At 41.1% G+C, this 17,571-nt stretch overlaps 1 protein-coding gene across 4 annotated transcripts; it reads right to left on the bottom strand.

Annotated features, from left to right (window-relative positions):
• Nucleotides 1–386: 386 nt before the first annotated feature.
• On the bottom strand, nucleotides 387–17,258 carry LOC105204537 (mitogen-activated protein kinase kinase kinase 11). Of its 4 annotated transcripts, XM_026133906.2 has the most exons (15): nucleotides 16,317–17,258; nucleotides 15,995–16,229; nucleotides 15,675–15,892; nucleotides 14,488–14,828; nucleotides 14,211–14,391; nucleotides 13,570–13,718; nucleotides 13,293–13,465; nucleotides 13,128–13,148; nucleotides 12,690–12,936; nucleotides 12,417–12,536; nucleotides 11,720–11,923; nucleotides 9,993–10,022; nucleotides 6,684–7,095; nucleotides 5,959–6,297; nucleotides 387–5,749 (listed from the first exon to the last, which is right to left on the bottom strand). In XM_026133906.2, exons 1-15 carry the CDS (start codon nucleotides 16,505–16,507, stop codon nucleotides 5,023–5,025), a joined length of 3,588 nt encoding a protein of 1,195 aa, XP_025989691.2. In that variant the 5' UTR covers nucleotides 16,508–17,258; the 3' UTR covers nucleotides 387–5,022. The 4 variants fall into 4 exon arrangements, with proteins under 4 accessions (XP_025989691.2, XP_025989693.2, XP_039302461.1 ...); XM_026133908.2 differs by lacking the exon at nucleotides 9,993–10,022; XM_039446527.1 differs by lacking the exon at nucleotides 11,720–11,923.
• Between the last annotated feature and the right edge of the window lie 313 nt (nucleotides 17,259–17,571).

Here is a 17,571-nt window from a genome sequence, read left to right as displayed (position 1 = left end):
ATCTAATTTCGCGTATTTATATATGTATATATATAAACTGTGATAGCTCCGCGTCGATATAAGTCGGTTTTTTTTATATTTGTGAAATACATTACGTTAAACTTTCTACACACGCCAGAAGCGTACAAAAAAACAGGAGCTATCACAGCGCTGAATGTGTGTACATCGATTAGACAATTCGTTTACGATTAATCGTCTTGGTCGTGGTCGTTATTGTACAATTTGCTAATTCGCGTAAGCGGCATGCAATCTCGATACAATCCGTTACGTCGTAAAGTATATATATTTACATCTTTTAAATATGATATCATAAGAAACAGCAATTCAAAGCGGGATCTTATGTAGTATCATATGTTCCACGAGGCTGAGTATTTTTTTTTTTTTCAGTGCCTTGACCGGTGATGTCCACTCGTTAGGTCTAACTAAACTAGTGAGGACTACGTTGTAAACGTGAGTTGCATATTGTATATTACGTAAAAACAGGTGTCTGAGAGAATCTCACATTATGTTTGTAATCTATATTCGTGTGCCCCCCCCCATCCCTCGCATAATTCATAAATTTCATAAATTTATCTTGTATCAAAGTGCGTGTCATATAATATAACAAATGGCAGAGAGAAGGTGAATGAAAAAAATAAAAAATATTCAATATTATATATTGAATATTTAATATTGAAAGCATTGTTTAAAGGAAGATGATTTATTTCTCTTATATAATTTTAAGTCTGAACTCATCTAAACTAAAGTTATGTATATCGAGAAAAGATATCTCTATAAAAGAAATAATAAATTACTGTCATTGGTACATGTTATTAATATATGTCATACGAACGATACATGATAAATTTATTGAGTTTTCTTTACAGTGAAATATACTTATAAACTGATATATACACATATATAAAGAGACCTCAGTTGCGTTTGATATGATACAACGTAATTTATCTTAATATATATGTATATATATAGAATTATTATTCTGAACACACGTTTCTTATACACGTACTGCCCAACGAGTCAAACATATTCCGTAAATGCTCTCTAATAAAGTATAAAATCGGATTCTTATCTCCTTAATCTCTATGCTAAGGTGTGTTTGTTATATATATAAAAAATAAATATAGCTTAGACTAGCACTGTTGGCGACGAATACGCCATTACACAATAATAGCTGCCGCAAACATTTCATATTCTTGTATAATTAAAAATCATATATATATATATATATATATATATATATATATATATATATTTATATATGAACAATTATTTTCAAATATCAGCATTCACATTTCACCTTCACAACATCTTCTCATTCTTTCTTTCATTCCCACTCTCTCTTTCTCACTCTCTCTCTCTCTCTCACATTGGAAGCATTTTGTATTTCTATGTGTCACTTATTTAACGTATTTAAGTACATGATATTAGCACCGCAGAAATACCTTCGCATAGCGTAGAAAGATATATTCATAAAATGTGTTGCAAGAAAGAGATAATTGTTATAATAGAAAAACGAGGCTGTTATAATTCGATAAAATTATTATAAATACGTAAAGTTAATATTACAAATTTTATCATTGCGTAAACGTCAATTCGATAAAGCTTTTTTTTATTTAAGAAAGATTTGTGTATTTCTATCGTACGCGCAAAATTATTTCTTAGAAGAATTTTATTGCTAATGAATTTTTTTCATTCTTTTTTTTTGCAGTCAAACGACACGTTCGCAACAAAACTGTTAAAGAAATTCTCTTTCCTCCAACACATTTCATGTATATCGCACAGCATACATCTACAATACTGATGACCGTCATTCGGGAAAACAGTGTAAACGAGAAGCGGCTTTTACGACGAAGAAGTTAAAAAGGATCCGTGGCTCCGTTATACGCTACGTGAGATTGACACGGTACAAACAAGATAAGTTTTGATTGCTTCGAATTGCGGCGTAAAGACAGTGTAAGTAACTTTGATTAGTTCACATTCAAACTAAATTCGAGGCGTTCCCTATCGTCTCGTAATAAATTAAGGTCACGTGTGTCGCGTTCTAATTCATTACTCAGCGATTCATATGTACATTCAGGGCACATAGAGCACGCAGCACGGGGTACAAACGTTTCCTAATATCTTTTATATTATATCAATCGGAAGGAAGATAGCGGAAACCCGCGCTCTTCCCCTCGACACGCTCGATTAGGTATCCCGTACTGCCGAATTGAAATGCTTATGTTCATTATTGGTGGAATGCGGTGCAAAGATATCCACGAAGCAGACCCGGCCTTCGTCGTCAATATCTTTCGGAGAAGCGTCGTGGATATTGTACAGCACAGCATATCAATTGCATAAGGAATGTGTGAGTAGTCGCTATTTAAACAGTAATAATGATTCAGTGCTTACTTTTTTTTCTTCTTCTATATGTACATTGTTATAGGATCGCAGGAGGATCTTCGTTCTACAACGATCCTGCAGCGAATGCACCGGCCGCGTTTCGCACAGCTGCATATGTTGTGTAATTATACTTGCACGCGACTCACGCTTTAGATACTTTCTACAGACGCGCGCGAATTGCTCGCGAAGCGGCGCGCTGTTTTCATTAGGTACAAAAGAAGCGTGGCAGCTGCGCAAGGTGCGACTATTTAATCACGTCCGTCGCGCTACGATACATACAATTCACGTTTAAACGTCGAAAATCCTAACTCTGTACATGCCCTCCATATTTTTGTAAGCGTACTTGTCGGTCGACACGCTTTCGTCGATTGGCGTAATCGAGAGGTGGAAGTATCTTGGGTGGATGTATTTAATCGTGTACATCTCTAATTGTGCATTGCAACAGAACGACGCGATGAACGTATCATTGAGCAGAGGCACTATTTTAATAGCGGCACAGCAACGTTTTCCTTCTTTTCAGTACATGAATGTCCGAAGTTACAGAGAAATCTCTGGAAACAGAGTGCTGAAAAAGTGAGTACATTTACGCGATAGAGAGTCTTCTCTAAATTTAGCACATCACACAAGACGAAGGAAAATGGAATCGTATCGCTATCACAATGGTACAACTTGAAATACAATTACAATGACTAGTTACACTGATTGCGATAAAGAAGGAGAGAGATTATGTCGGAAATACTGTAGACTAATACATAATCGCGGGAAAAGAGCTCGGCTAAGTACATAATTCTACAACTAATACTTCGTAGTTGTCCGTATCTTGTAAAGTACATAAAATTAGTTTATAAATAGTGATTGTTCTTCAGCTCGAATCGATTAATAATTCGTCTAAAACAACCGTACGTTTCTCTATTAATATACAATATACTCGAGCTGCCGTTACGTATTTATAATTAACGCGAATTGCTCTCGTTCAAGTTGCACAGAGCACACAAAAATTTATACAATTTTTCGCGAGAGACTGCTGCCGGTACTTTCTAGTAGGAAAATTAAGGTAAAACCACCAGTACATGCTATTTAAACATACGGCAAAGAAAACCTCGTCCTAACTGGACCAGTTTAAACAATACGGAATTGACATTCGCTTCGTTTGCAGTTTTATTTATCACAAATCTCTGAGAGAAGTAACTTTGGATTCTTCGAATATCAAAAAGCGCGAATATCTAAACTTGCATCAATTCGAAATCCGACATACGAAATGTTAATTCCGTATCCGTGAGAACAGTCCTTACGTTCCAACAAATCTCTCTGGAATGTTTTATATTACGCCGAACCAAATATCACCAAAGTTTTGTCACGAGGAACGTAACGCACCAACATAACTTCGTATTAAATGCGAGAAAAACAATTTCTTTTCGTCACGCTGATATACGTTGATATTAAATATCGAAAGCGAATACGCCGTGAATGCGTTAGTTGCCGAAGAAAAATGCTTCTCTTCGCTCCCTTCTTTAATCTTACTTAGTGTAATGGAATTGCATATTACGTGTATACACATCTCGATAAATTTTTTGTACCGTGAGCTCGACTATCGCTCTCCTCGTCGCGCTTTAAATACACGTGTGTCATTGAGATGCTGATTATATAATATAAATGCGATAACGTTTCTGGAATGTCTTGATAAACCACAAAGAATGTCAAATTGCATAGTTTCGAGTGATGGCATGCTTGTTAATCAACGATGTTGTTACATATTCAGGCAATTATTATCTTTAGTATCTCAAAAATCTTAACAGAAAGATTTACCCAAAAAAAGTTGCATGATATACAAAAGATCATTCTATGATATAATAATTTTTGCTTTTCAAATCGTTTTTGAGATCTGAAACTTTTGATCTTTAAATTAATTTAATGGAATTAATTCCATTAATTAAATTTTAATAAAATCTTTAAATATAAAATTCCCCACCAAAGATGTTAGATGGCAATTTTATCTCATTCTATATACAAATTATTGATAGAAGATAATTGATGTACATGATACTCCATTACTACGTTAATTGTTATTCTACGAATTTTGTGATGACTGCCAGAGAGAAAATCCATTCTATTTTAAATTCGAAGATTTTATCGTTAACAGTTGAAGCTGTAATATACTTTGTATTCTGCACAAAAGTGTTTGCTCTCGTAGTAATATGCAATTTAAATATATACCACGTCGCGTCGCAATCTTCGTGATATACATACGTGTTTCTACACGCGGCGCGTATATCAAATATCATTACGTTATCAAATTAAAAATTCACTCAATCATGTATTACGCTACATTACGTAAATTTCGCTGGATTGTATATGTATTATATGGAATGTTGATTCCCAGTGTGTTAATGTACTGTTACTATTGAGAATCTTCCGCGAAAGGCAGTGCTTCGATAACGTGCAATTCGTTTTGCAAATTCTTCTTCCGGTCGACGATCGCAAGGTTTCGTAATCGCGATTATGTAACCGGAGGCGTAAAGAGATCTGTCTTAGGACTACCGTTCGCTAGAAATATTGATAAATAGATAAAATATCAACGAACCCGCTCGGTCTAATCGGTTCTACACGAGAGAGAGCCGCGTGACCTTAAATAAGCCAGTGCTATGACAAGAACTCTCTCTCGAGCTCCGAGATGCTCGGCTTCCTGTTCCGATTAAGTCGCCGATTGGCCTGCAGGGGCACCGTGACGTCCTGGTTCTGACCATGAACCGGAATGTCCAGCAATGTTTCTCTCTGGGTATCGCGTGCCGACATGCCGTCGCGATCGAACGTCACCGGCGAGAAACGCACTCGGCTGATGGAGATCTGGCTGTCCTTGGCGGAGACGTAACTCGAATCTTCGGACGTGAGCGAGTCCGGTGGCGTCGGATTCGTCGGTGTGCCTGAGCCAGAGTTGTTTTTGCTCACGCTCTTACTCGGTGAGTTGTACGGATTGTAACTGGATCGTTTCAGACTCGAACGTAGCCGCGTGACCACCTCTAGATTGCTCGGCCGCTCGCCGGAGTTCGAGTTGGAATCGTGGGAGTTCTGGCGAGTTAGCAACGGCGAGCCGTACTCATGATTGAGTATATTCGCGCCGTATGTCGTTGCCAAGTTGGAAATAACGTTCGAGGGTCGCTGGTAATACGGTATCGGCGAGTATACGCCGTAGTCGTCCTCATCTTCCAGGAATGTGGGATTGACGTTGCTCTGGCTCGACGTGCTAGCGTTAGAGGAGGTGCGGTGGTGCGTATAGGGTAGAAGCCTGGACACCGGCCTGGCTGGGCTACTCATACTGCTCGGATTGTCGTACGCGTGCGGGAACTCGGGACACTCGAGCATTCGGTCGCTAAAAACAATAAAAGATTCCTTATTGATCTAAAATCGTGCTTCAGTACTGCATATATGATTTTAATATTTTTCCAAGTCGGTTCCAAAACTGTCTATAATCTAGAAGAAATCAATTAAGCAAGATTCATTCGTATGCCATTAAAATTTTACCCAAGTTTCATTGATCTCGTGGTTATTCTGATATATAAATTTTATATTAATACTTACTGATACTCCGCAGGTATGAAGTACGGTGGTTCGGTGGACCGATAGTATTCTGGAGGTACGACAGTGTACAATGGCGGCCCATAATCCGGAAACGGGGCGACGTTACCCATGTATATCGTCGGCACCCTCTCCATACGATCGACGCGGGCCCCGTCGTGCGAGTACGCGTCCTCGTTGCTGGTACTGCTGCTCTTCCTCCTTGGGCTCGGTGTCGGGGCATTCGAGCCCGTTGTAGTGTTCGTATAGTGCTGCGGGGAGTCCGTGAAGCGCAACGGCTTATCCGGCATCGCCGCGGCTGGAAGGCCAGGCGCTATGCCACCCATGTTACTCAGGAACGGCCTGCAATGACAATTGCGTCAACCTGCATTGAGTAGAGCTAATTTAAACTGACTACTTTTACTTAATCCTAGAGTGCTGCTTAAATTTTTTTTAATTAACACTATTCCGGGTGAAAATTTACCCACGAAATTAAGAATTTTTTAATATTTTTTTTCTTTATAAGTTTTGCAAGGTATTGATAACTCTCTTTTAATGTAAACAAAATCTCTGAAATGTTATTTTAAACTCAAAATTTTAATGACATAAGAACCGTACTAAACTTGAATTAGCACTTGGGTAAAAATTCACTCGCACAGTAGTACTCCAGAGTTCATCTTCTTCTTTCTCAATAATAATAATAATAATAATAAAAACATATATTCTTTTTTGTAGATTCCAAATTGTACCTGTAATGGTGTGCCCGTCCGTGATAAGTGTTGTGCGGATAGCCGCTGCTCGAGCTGAATTCATAATCAGCGCCGAGGTAGGAGTTACGATTCGACCCGGTGTCCGCTTGAAACCACCATCTCGGCTGATCCTCGTCGCACTCGTTCAGCCTCGGATACAGGCGCGGATGTATCGGGGATATGTTCGACATTCTTACGTCGTAGCCGGTGGCTACACCGGCCAGCATCGCCGCAATGTTGTACAGGACCAGCTCGACTATGCTTAGCTTTGGTTTTTTCGCTTCACCGTTGTAGAGGGTGGGCATGGGCACGGGCATCGGCATGATGTAAGGCCCGGTTAGCCCGGGCTTCAGCGGATATTCCGACGTTATCCAATTATCGGCCGACAGATCAGGTGGTAATGCTGTATAATCTATAAAAGACATTCAGGTTGTTCTTTTGGGCGACGACAGGTCCGCACGAGAATAATAAGATCGTTAAAGCGAATTTATACAAGGACGACTGACGGAAATTAACGGTCTTATTTAAGCATAATGTACGCCACTTTTTCTCTTCTCCCGTTTGAAATTCGTAAATGCGATCGGGAAAACGCATTGCTTACCTTGTTCGCGTGATTAATTAAATCCTCAATTAATATATCGCTGCATTTTACGCTCAGAACTTCGACTCAATGTTTAGTAGTGCGATAGGATAGCTTGTAATCCGCATGCCTTAGTTTTATTAATTGTTTATTATTATTATTCATGCAAGTGATTAAAAATGTAAACTAAGTATTATCTTCACTACCGGTTTCTACTTGTTTTCTACTTGCTAAGAACTAATCCCGTTAAACTATATACACCCAAATTGTACGATATGTAATGCGTATATTAAAAATCGGCCAAGCCAACGAAATACTTAATAATAAAAGAAAAAAAAAATATATATATAAAACTATTTAAGCTTTATATTTCAGATACTGAAATATCTTTCAGTATCTTCTTTATTATAATATTGGACTTAGCCAATTTTTACAAATAGAAGCAAAGTTCAACGCACAAAACAAACGTTTCTACTGATCTATTAAATCTTTTCGTAATATCCAAACTTCGTGCAATACATATTACGTTCAAAGTTATTTAGAGATATAGATTCGAAAGACATCTGTGCTCATATCTAAAATATGAAACATGCCAAACGCTACTTAGAATAATTTATAATTAAATCGAGATGCTGTTTTTCTCAAACGTTTTTACTTACAAGGATTCTTTTACTCATTTCACTCTTTCAATTCATCGAGACTCAAAACAAAACGACTGAGAACAAAGTCACATAAAGCCGGATTAATCGGTAGCGGAAGCATTTAGCCGGACGGGCAATGTTTTTGCGGCTCCTATTTTTCGCAACTGCCAAAAATGGTGAACGTAACAGAATTAACACGCGATTAATACTTATTTCTTAGCGAGCCTAGGACCTGAGGAAGAGAAAGGAACCAAACCCAATCGGAGTTAACAGTTAGGATTCTACTGGAAGCATGCAAGGATTGTTCTTTCTTTTTACGCTCGGCCGTCTCTCTCGGCACATAATATAATCCCGTTTACATCACACGTGACAGTGATAAGCGATGACGAAAATGCAATCTATTACATTTGATTATGAACAAAAATATAATCGTCTGAAATTATATATGCCTACAAGTGTACACCAATAAAAGTACAAGAGACATATTATGCTGATAATCAAATATAACACAAAAGCAAATATCACCACTGACCGAGCGTAAAAATTCAGCAAAACGAAAAAACAAAATTCAACGTGTCCAACTGAAAAGGTTTTATTGAAAAAAATTTTCTATTTCTAAATACAAGTGTGTGCGTGTGTGGCTCCGTGTGTCGAATGTGATGTGTGCAAAAAAATCTTTGCTCTCTCGGAAACGTTGGAAGTTTGGCATAACAAATAGATACAGAAAACGAATAGTTCGCTGGAAGTTTGTATTTAACAATTAATAAATTTGCAAATCGATTTAAATGCACATAAAACAACGAAATAAGAAGGGGCTACGTTAACAAATGTATACTTCTCTCTTCGTCCTTTTCGCTCTCTCTCTCTCTCTCTCTCTCTCTCTCTCTCTCTCTCTCTTTCTCTCTCCATCTTTCTCTCTTTCGCTCTCTTTTTCTCTTTTCGTATATCAATACAATATATATATGTGATGTAATTTTGATCTCGTGATAAAATTATGACTATGCAGACATACAACCTTGACAACGCTCCAATGTAAAGAATAGTACCGTTGAAGTTGAACTTTGCGGTAATGGACGAAGCGTGTGACTCTCTTTCACGTAGTGGTAGGCTGTTAGATCTGCTTGTTAGAAATGTTATGTCTTCCAGATAAATAATCAGAAAAGAACCAACACCAGAAAGACTGTGTATACATATACATATATAATATATATTCTTTTTAATTATTCTTATTAGATTTTTTAGCTTACTCGGACTACGAGTATCACATCGGCTTAAATTAGGATAAATAATTCGTAAATTATATAGCGCGTGGGGGGAAGGGGGGTGAGGGTACAAAAAAAACAAGTCCGTGCTCTCTGCATAAACATGTTTTAAGAGTTTGATGCTTAAATATACTTCCGACAATTTCATTTTTTCGAGACAACTTTGAGCCCTCGTAAATGCACCAGAGCTTCTTCGCGTTTCTCATCGTAGAGCAGGGGAGAGGGGCGGGTGGGGGGCAATTAAACTTAAATTTCTAAATCTGGTCCCTTACCGAATCTAATCCAAACCACCTCGCAAGTCTGAATAAGTTCAACGCTGCACACAGGAGACCAAGTCCCATCCCGGTAAAATAATCTGGGAATATACTATATACTGGACGCGAGACACACAGCGGGACAACGAGAATATCGCTCGATCAGACGTCCACGAGAAGTCCGTACAATTCATCCAGAACAAAATCTAATTGCGTCGTTCACAAATGAATTGGCAGAGACAATGGAGAAAAGAGACACTATCGATCGGTGTACACATGCATTATCACTATGTGATCAACTAAGCAATAGCTAATAACTACGTGATAAGGCTTCATTGCAAAAACGTTCAGTTACGAAAGTAAAAAGACATTGTCTACTTGAGATCCTTGCCTTAGCTTTACAATACGCAATACAAATCGTCGCTCTATTATAAAAAAATAAAAAAAAAAAAGAGGAACGGAAAACGAAAAAGAAATAAAGTTTGGTGTAAAAGTCTAGAATAGGAGGAAGTGGGTGGAGGACATCAAGTGAAATACGACAAAAAACAACGTTGCGTGAAGAGAAAACTTACGGGTGTGGTAGATGCTTTCCTCAGAGAGGCCTGCGATAGAATAGAAACACACGATCAGTACGAAATCATTCAAAATACCATGGATAAAAGTGTGCGGAAAAAGGTTGGCATGCCATCGAAATGCGTTTTCGAGCTGCAGGCTCTACTTGCGTTCTCGTCATATACAGGGCATTCGTAATTCGGCTGCGCTCTCTTCACAACAAATCGCGAATTCGCGCGCGTTTCCCAAACGGAAATTGAATCCGGATTTTGAATGGAGAGAAACACAGCGCAGCACGCACGGAACGCCCTGTATGCTAAAAGTCGCGGGGAGTACATCCGTTTCGTCGAAGCCGCGCGCGATTACTTGTCACTCTTTCTCGAAAATTGCTCGCCAGCAAAATTCTTAGACACGACGTCGGTATCTTCGGAGGTCGAACGACAGAGACTGGCATAATCCGGGGGAGACGCGGGTAGACTTCTCTTTGGACTGTAATTGGCACGCGGGCTCTGATGATCGTTTCCTTCTTGGAGGCAAGCAGGCGACGACGTTTGCGCGAAGCTATCGCCGTCGCAGCTGCGCAAGTATTCGTTACTTCTGGACTTGTGATGCAAAAAGGAATTCATCTCGATGCCGTGGTCTAAACGGTACGCGGCAGCGGCGGCGGTGGCGGTGACCGGTTTCACGGACGACGCGTCCAGCTCAAAGGCGATCGGTGATCTTTTGTGCCTGGAGCTCGTCGTTTCATGGTACGGTCCCAACGAGCTCTTGGATCTCGAACTGTCGTTCGAATGCTCCGAATCGAAATTGCACAGTTCCGACTCGAGACTCTCAAAGTCTATCCCCTCGCGCGAGTTTGCCGCGAGAAACCTGGGTACCCCCGAGACTCCGATGTTACCCACCTGCTGTTCGCCCGAATCGCGACGACTCAGTTGCGGTATAGATATGACGTTCTCCAGGACGCTGTACTCCACTTTAACCACGGCGGTTTTGTCATCGAGCGCGTCCCGGCTGCCCCACGTCCTCATCTTGTTCAACACCCGTAGCGGGCTCTTGGAAATGCGCGACTTGTGCTGGGACTGCTGGGTCTTGCCGCCGATCGAGTTCTCGGGGCTCGACTCCAGACCGTCGTAGTCGTTAATTTTTATGGTTACCGAATTCTTTCTCTCGCCGCTACGCGGTGAATTGAGGGAGCTCTTACGCGAGCCGGACGGTGAGCGGAAGAAATCGGCCAGGGACGCCAGCCGCGATTCCGAACTGTCCCTGCGCTTCGACTCCTTCGACTTACTCCTGTCACGCTTCTTACTCTTGACCCGCTTCGCGGTACCCACCAGAGTGGACGCTACGTTCTGCACGAAATTCGTGGAGTACGAAGGCTCCCACTCGGGCGGCTTTTGGCATTTGGGCGACGTAGCTTTCGACAGTGTGCTCCCGGCGATTGTGGCGGTGGTGGTGGTGGCGGTCGCGCGATGACCCACCGCTTTTAGGGGATAATCGTCGTTGATTATCGAGGGCTCCTCCGAGAAATGGGCCTTAAGATTATTCGGGGGATTGTTTTTGTTATGCAGAACTACGGACTCGTATATGTCATTGTCCAAAATGACAAAGTCGTCGCCGAAGTCGCACTGCCCGCTCAGCACGATGCTGTCGAGCGAGTTTTGCGGCATATCGTTATAGCTACTACATCCTGGCTGATTGTCTATCAGGTTATTGGCCGAAGAGTACAATTTTCTGGTGGTAGGGTTACCTATTTCCTGCAGAAGCGGGGAGCGGTGCGCGCTCGCCAACAGGGCTGTACGCAGAGGTGTCTTTTCAAGATCTGGCGCGGAACGGGACCAGCGTTTGCCGCCAGGGGAGGCGGGGTTCGGCGGCTGAGTGATAATAGCCCCGCGCTCACGTTGATGAAGCGTCGACGGTCCCCAAGTCTTACCCTTAACTCCGTCCGCTGGTACTAAACGGGGAAAGAAAAAGAAACAAAGTGCTACTCACTACGATACTAACTACTCTTCTCACATCTCTCTCGCTTAATCGGCGCGGAGGTAAAGCTTCTTTACGGATATACTCTTCGATAAGCGACTGTATATGTCAAACTGTATAACTGTGCACGCTAATTTCAGCAATTGTAAAGTAAAGTATGTACTATAATAATACATTAGCTCAAAGTAATCGTGATTTTTGCGAGAATAGAAAATAAAATAGAAGAATATCAATATAATCAAAATAATGAATAATTGTGCACACCATGCCGAAAAAAAAATTAAATATATATCGACACGAATAAAAGTACAAAGTGTCTACCACGAACAAACAGTGTTACACTCAAATTGTCCGATTACAATTCCAATACGTTTGACTCGTAGAGTCACTCATATTGCACAATACAGCGTCATGATCACGGTACTACTAAAAGCGGTATTTCAAAATAAAAGAAAAAGGCTACTCACATGCGATCGCTCTGAGCCTCGGAATGCTGGGTGACCCTGGCGGACTGTTCGGTCTCGACGGGTTCCTCACTTTGCCTGCGGCTAAGGCCGTATCCTGAACGGTGATCGTATGACGAAAATCTAAAGGATACGTTCCCGATATTAATTCATCTAATTTCTAATATATATTTTAAGCAGGAAATACAATAATGATGTATCGATAAAATTTGTAAGAAACCCGTTGACTACACGACATAGACTGTAATAAAAGTATAAGATAGATGATGTTCTTACCCGAAGGAGCGCTAATGTTGCTCCCAGGTTCCTTCTTATTTAATTTTAATCGTGACTTCTTAAATTTGCCACGTCTTTTATTCGGCGTAGGCGTGTTTTGCTGTTGAATGATCATCACAGTAAGCTCCCGCTCTAAGATAGCTATTTCGCGCGCGGCTAATTCCTGTTCCCGCTGCCTCAAATTTTCCTCGTGCTGTCTCTGTTGCACTTGTGCCTTCGTCAATTCCTCTTCTCTACAGCGCAGCTCCTTATAAGTAAAAGAAAGCATGTCAGAATAATCTAACTTATTTATAACAGTATAACTGTAATTTTTTTATATTTAGAGTATTTATTTAGAGTTTTACGTATTTAGAGTATCTATTTTTTATTAATAATTGACAAAATAAATATATAATGTTTTCTTTGACAATGATATTTTAATCAACTCTTTTGTCTTACCTCTTCTAAAGAACGGCATGCCTTTGTAAAGCATTTAAAAAATGATTGAAAATATTATTTATTAAGCATATTTACACATATATAATTCAAAGATAATTTATGACTATTAGACACAATTATAACTGTTTATATATAGAAAAATTAATGTGTAACATTAAGTGATACCTTTTCCTTCATGCGCAATCCATGCAGAACTTGTTCGATCTCCTGCCGCCAATCTTCCTGCATGGTGTGAAAGGATTCGTGTGGCGTTGCTGCGAATGCGTTACGCACCTCGTCCAAAGCTATTAAAATATCCGTGAATCCCGGTCGAGCGTGACTATCCGATGCCCAGCATGCTGTATAACGATCGCTTTTAGTACTATATTCCTTCACAATACGCGCATAAAAACAATATCTTCAGAAAGAACATTTCAATCTTATTTAAATATGAATCTTTTACCTTCCATGAGAAGACTCCATGGTTGAGGACAGGTGGATGGGATAGGTAGAGTCAACTTATTGACGGCAACACCGTACGCTACGGCCAAAGCATCGATACCCTTATACGGTGTTTCCCCAGTTAATAGTTCCCACAGTAGCACGCCATAACTATTAATAAATATTTTAAATGTTATAACAAAAAGCAATCAAATAAGTAGTTAGGAAAAATATATTGGCCAAGATTAAATGTTAATTGTAATCTAAACGTATTTAAATGTCGAATAAATTAGTCCCAGGGCTGGTGAGAGTATAGCGCGGTAATAAGTGTGTAAATGTGTAAATTATTATTTTTTGTTCAGTATGTAGAATTTATTTTATACATTTCGATACTATTTTGTGCCATTCTTAGAAAGTAAATACAAAATTTTGGATATCGATTAAAACTCCATGGCGAGGGAGTTGTTCAGTTTGACTACATTAAACAAATTCGCCACAGAGCATTTAATTTTACATACCGAACACAAATTTGCGCATACCTTATTACCATGTCATACTCTTACCAGCTCTGGGATTAATTTATTTGAAATTTTCGAAAGTGAAACTTTACTGATTATATTTAAATGTAATCTTTAAATAATAAATCTAACAATTAAAACTGACCTCCATACATCACTGGCTTTGCTAAAAGTACTTTTTTTAATAACTTCCGGCGCCATCCAAGCGTACGTGCCCGCCGCAGACATACGAGTCGTTTTATAGACCTCCCTCGCCAAACCGAAGTCGGTGATCTTCAGAGTTTTGTATTGGAAGTCGTCATTTTCAATCGGCTCGCTCAACAATACTGTCGATGTAAAAAAAAAAAATTATTCACAATAAAAGTAACACGCGCATTTTGCTAAATACAACTATCATTATTAATGTTGAAATAATATCTTACCGTTAGAACTCTTTAGATCCCTGTGAATAAGACTTATGGGAGCCTTGTTATGAAGATAATCCATTCCCCTTGCGATCTGTATCGCCCAATCAACTAACACATCAGGCCTTATTTTCCTGCCGCTGAGAACTCTGTTAAGACTACCGCCGCGAGCGTATTCCATCACAAGACACATATTGGGCATCTTTAGACACACTCCCTCTAATTGCACAATATTTTCATGTTTTAACAACCAAAACAGTTTTGCTTCTTGTCGTACATTTTCTAATGTTGCACTAGGTTCTTCGCCCGCGTCTTGGCGCGCCGCCTTTACAGCTACCTCGTGTTTTTTCCAAAAACCTCTAGAAAGAATAAACAAGATTTATTAGACTTTGAACTTTGAACTTATATACTCATTTCTGGCACTGCAGAATAAATATATCGAAATTCTTTCCATAAAACATTTTTAAAAAATAATAATGATAGATTTTATTTAAATAAATTACGAGGTATGTTCAGAAAATAAGGTTACATCAAATATTACATCAAATTAAATCAAAAAATGTAAATTTATTTATGAAACTTATATGGAATGTTATGTAGGTATATAACTATTTTTCAACATAATCGCCATTCAGTTCCTTACATTTAGTGAGCCGCGGGATCAATTTTTTTATGTCCTTGTTTTCCAACTTTCTCGACCATTCGTAGACCGCGTTTTCTACCTCCAAATCGGACAAAAATCGTTTTCTACTGAGATGCTCCTTTAGACGAGTGGAAAGGAAGAAATCAGAAGATGCAAGGTCCGGACTATGGGATGGATGGTTTAAAACATCCCAATCTTTTTGGTTGGGATATTTTAAACCATCCATCCCATAGTCTGGACCTTGCATCTTCTGATTTTTTCCTTTTCACTTGTCTAAAGGAGTATCTCAGTAAAAAACGATTTTCGTCCGATTTGGAGGTAGAAAACGCGGTCTACGAATGGTCGAAGAAGTTGGCGGGAAACGAGTGCAACGAGGGCATAAAAAAATTGTTCCCGCGGCTCACTAAATGTAAAGAAATGAATGGTGACTATGTTGAAAAATAGATATATATACCTATGTAACATTCCATGTAAGTTTCACAAATAAATTCACATTTTTCGATTTGTAATATTTGTCGTAACCTTACTTTCCGAACATACCTCGTAGTTTGCAAGTATATACCTGTACACTTTTCCAAATCCTCCAACTCCTATGACTTCTTCCAGTTGTAACTCCTCGAAGTCGATCTCAATTGGCTGTACCTTATCGATCACCGACGAAACTCGGTCGATACTCTCTGCCTCTGCAACAAAATTCGCTGGAAAAATTCCCACTTTTCCACGAATTTTTCCAGTCCACCATCCCTCGTCACCCGAGATTTTGGCGTCTTTGGATAAAACCTATTGCAGAAGATGACAATTGTGTCTTGTAATAATTTTGTATTCTTTTGTATGAAAATATTACACCATTAGAAAATAGTTATGTCTGAAGATAAAAATTACCTCAACAGTTTCCCCTCTTTGCAAGGATAACTCATCTTCACCCTGAGCGACGTAATCGAAGAGGGCTGTGAAGATGGTGATGCTGTTATCTTGGCGCGACTGAGAAGAGGAATGTGTGCCGTGGGATGGACTAGTCTGTTGAGAGACAGTTCTCGCAGTTCCGCCGCTATGCGTGTCAGAAACGCTGCTATCCGACATATTGTTGCTAGATGTACGTCCATATATGGACCCGTAACTGCAAGAAGAAATTGTCACGAATATAACAGAACGTCGCTGAAAATGCGATTTTGGGAGACACGATGATGTAAAGACCTATCCTTACCTAGCAGTATGACTATTGGTTCTGCTGTTGTACTGATACCGTGGCGATGAATTGGCCGTGTTAGGACTATGAGGATGTGAGGAGCCATTCTCTGAGTAGAGTAGGAAACGCTCGCTCCGATGACGAGCATCCGGTTGTCCGTGGTCCATCAAGGTAGACAAGCCTCTCGCCGAAAGCCCGGCTGGCGGCATATGGCCCAACACTCTCCTTACTCCTCTCTTCTGTATCGTAAATCACCCTTCCCTTCTCTCCGTGCGCACGACAGTGTCACTCGCAACGAGGAAAATAGAACGCCAGGGTGGTACTCACTGTTTCTCCCGCGATTCCGTCCAATATTTACTTCGCCGCTTCCCGATGGTGAGGATACATTGGGATCATATGTTACGTGTATTATCGTCGTTGTCTCGTCGCTGGACGCATCCTTAACGATGCGCGGACCACCGTCGGTACCGCGTTTGCATCGGCCTCGCCAGCACTCGGGATCGGTCGCGGGCACTACGACGACTGTGAATTCGGACCACAATGCGCAACCACGTCGATGCCGCCGCGCCGTTTTCCATTGGAGATCGAAGAACGTGGCGAGCGTTCTCGCGGCTGCGGGGCGAGAGTAGACGGATCTTCTGTGTTCGCAGCCTCTACCACCCCGTGTACAAAAACAATCTCATCACGGAGAGGACCGGCATTCTGAGGCGCGTGTTCGTGTGTGCGGTGGTGGTGGCGGCGGCGGCGGCGGCGGCGGTGGCGGCGGCGGCAGCGGCGCACAGGGCCCCGCTCGCCCTCTACCTGGGGGAGGCACGCCGCGGGGTCGCTGCTCGCGGAAGCGGTGAACTCGGCCGAGGCGGTAAAAATCGCGACACGCTCGTAACGGAACTCGGAATCTTCAGGCTCAGATCCCGCGCATCAGGGTGTGTATACCCACAAGCGCCCACTCTGTGTTGACGGGGGCCCAGTACCTCCTCTCTCGCTCTCTCACTCTCTCTCACTCTCTCACACGGCCGATTAACCGCGCCTACGAGTGACCCCCGAGACCCGGACGGTGGCGGAGGTTCAAGCAGATGCCCTCGCCGGTTCCGAGGACACGACGCTCCGCGTCAGACCGGAGTCCGCGCGACGATGCCGCATTTAACAATAGAAAACGGAGCAGCACTCACAGCAATAACCTCGCGGACGCCATGTTTCGTACGACGGCCCCACCATCGACGTGCGACGATCCCGTAGACGACCGCCACGCTGATTGAATCTCTGCGCCGCGCTC

This window comes from Solenopsis invicta, chromosome 3 (assembly GCF_016802725.1).
Source record: "Solenopsis invicta isolate M01_SB chromosome 3, UNIL_Sinv_3.0, whole genome shotgun sequence".
NCBI classification, from domain to species: Eukaryota; Metazoa; Arthropoda; class Insecta; order Hymenoptera; family Formicidae; genus Solenopsis; species Solenopsis invicta.
This window is presented reverse-complemented; position numbering and strand designations above follow the sequence as displayed.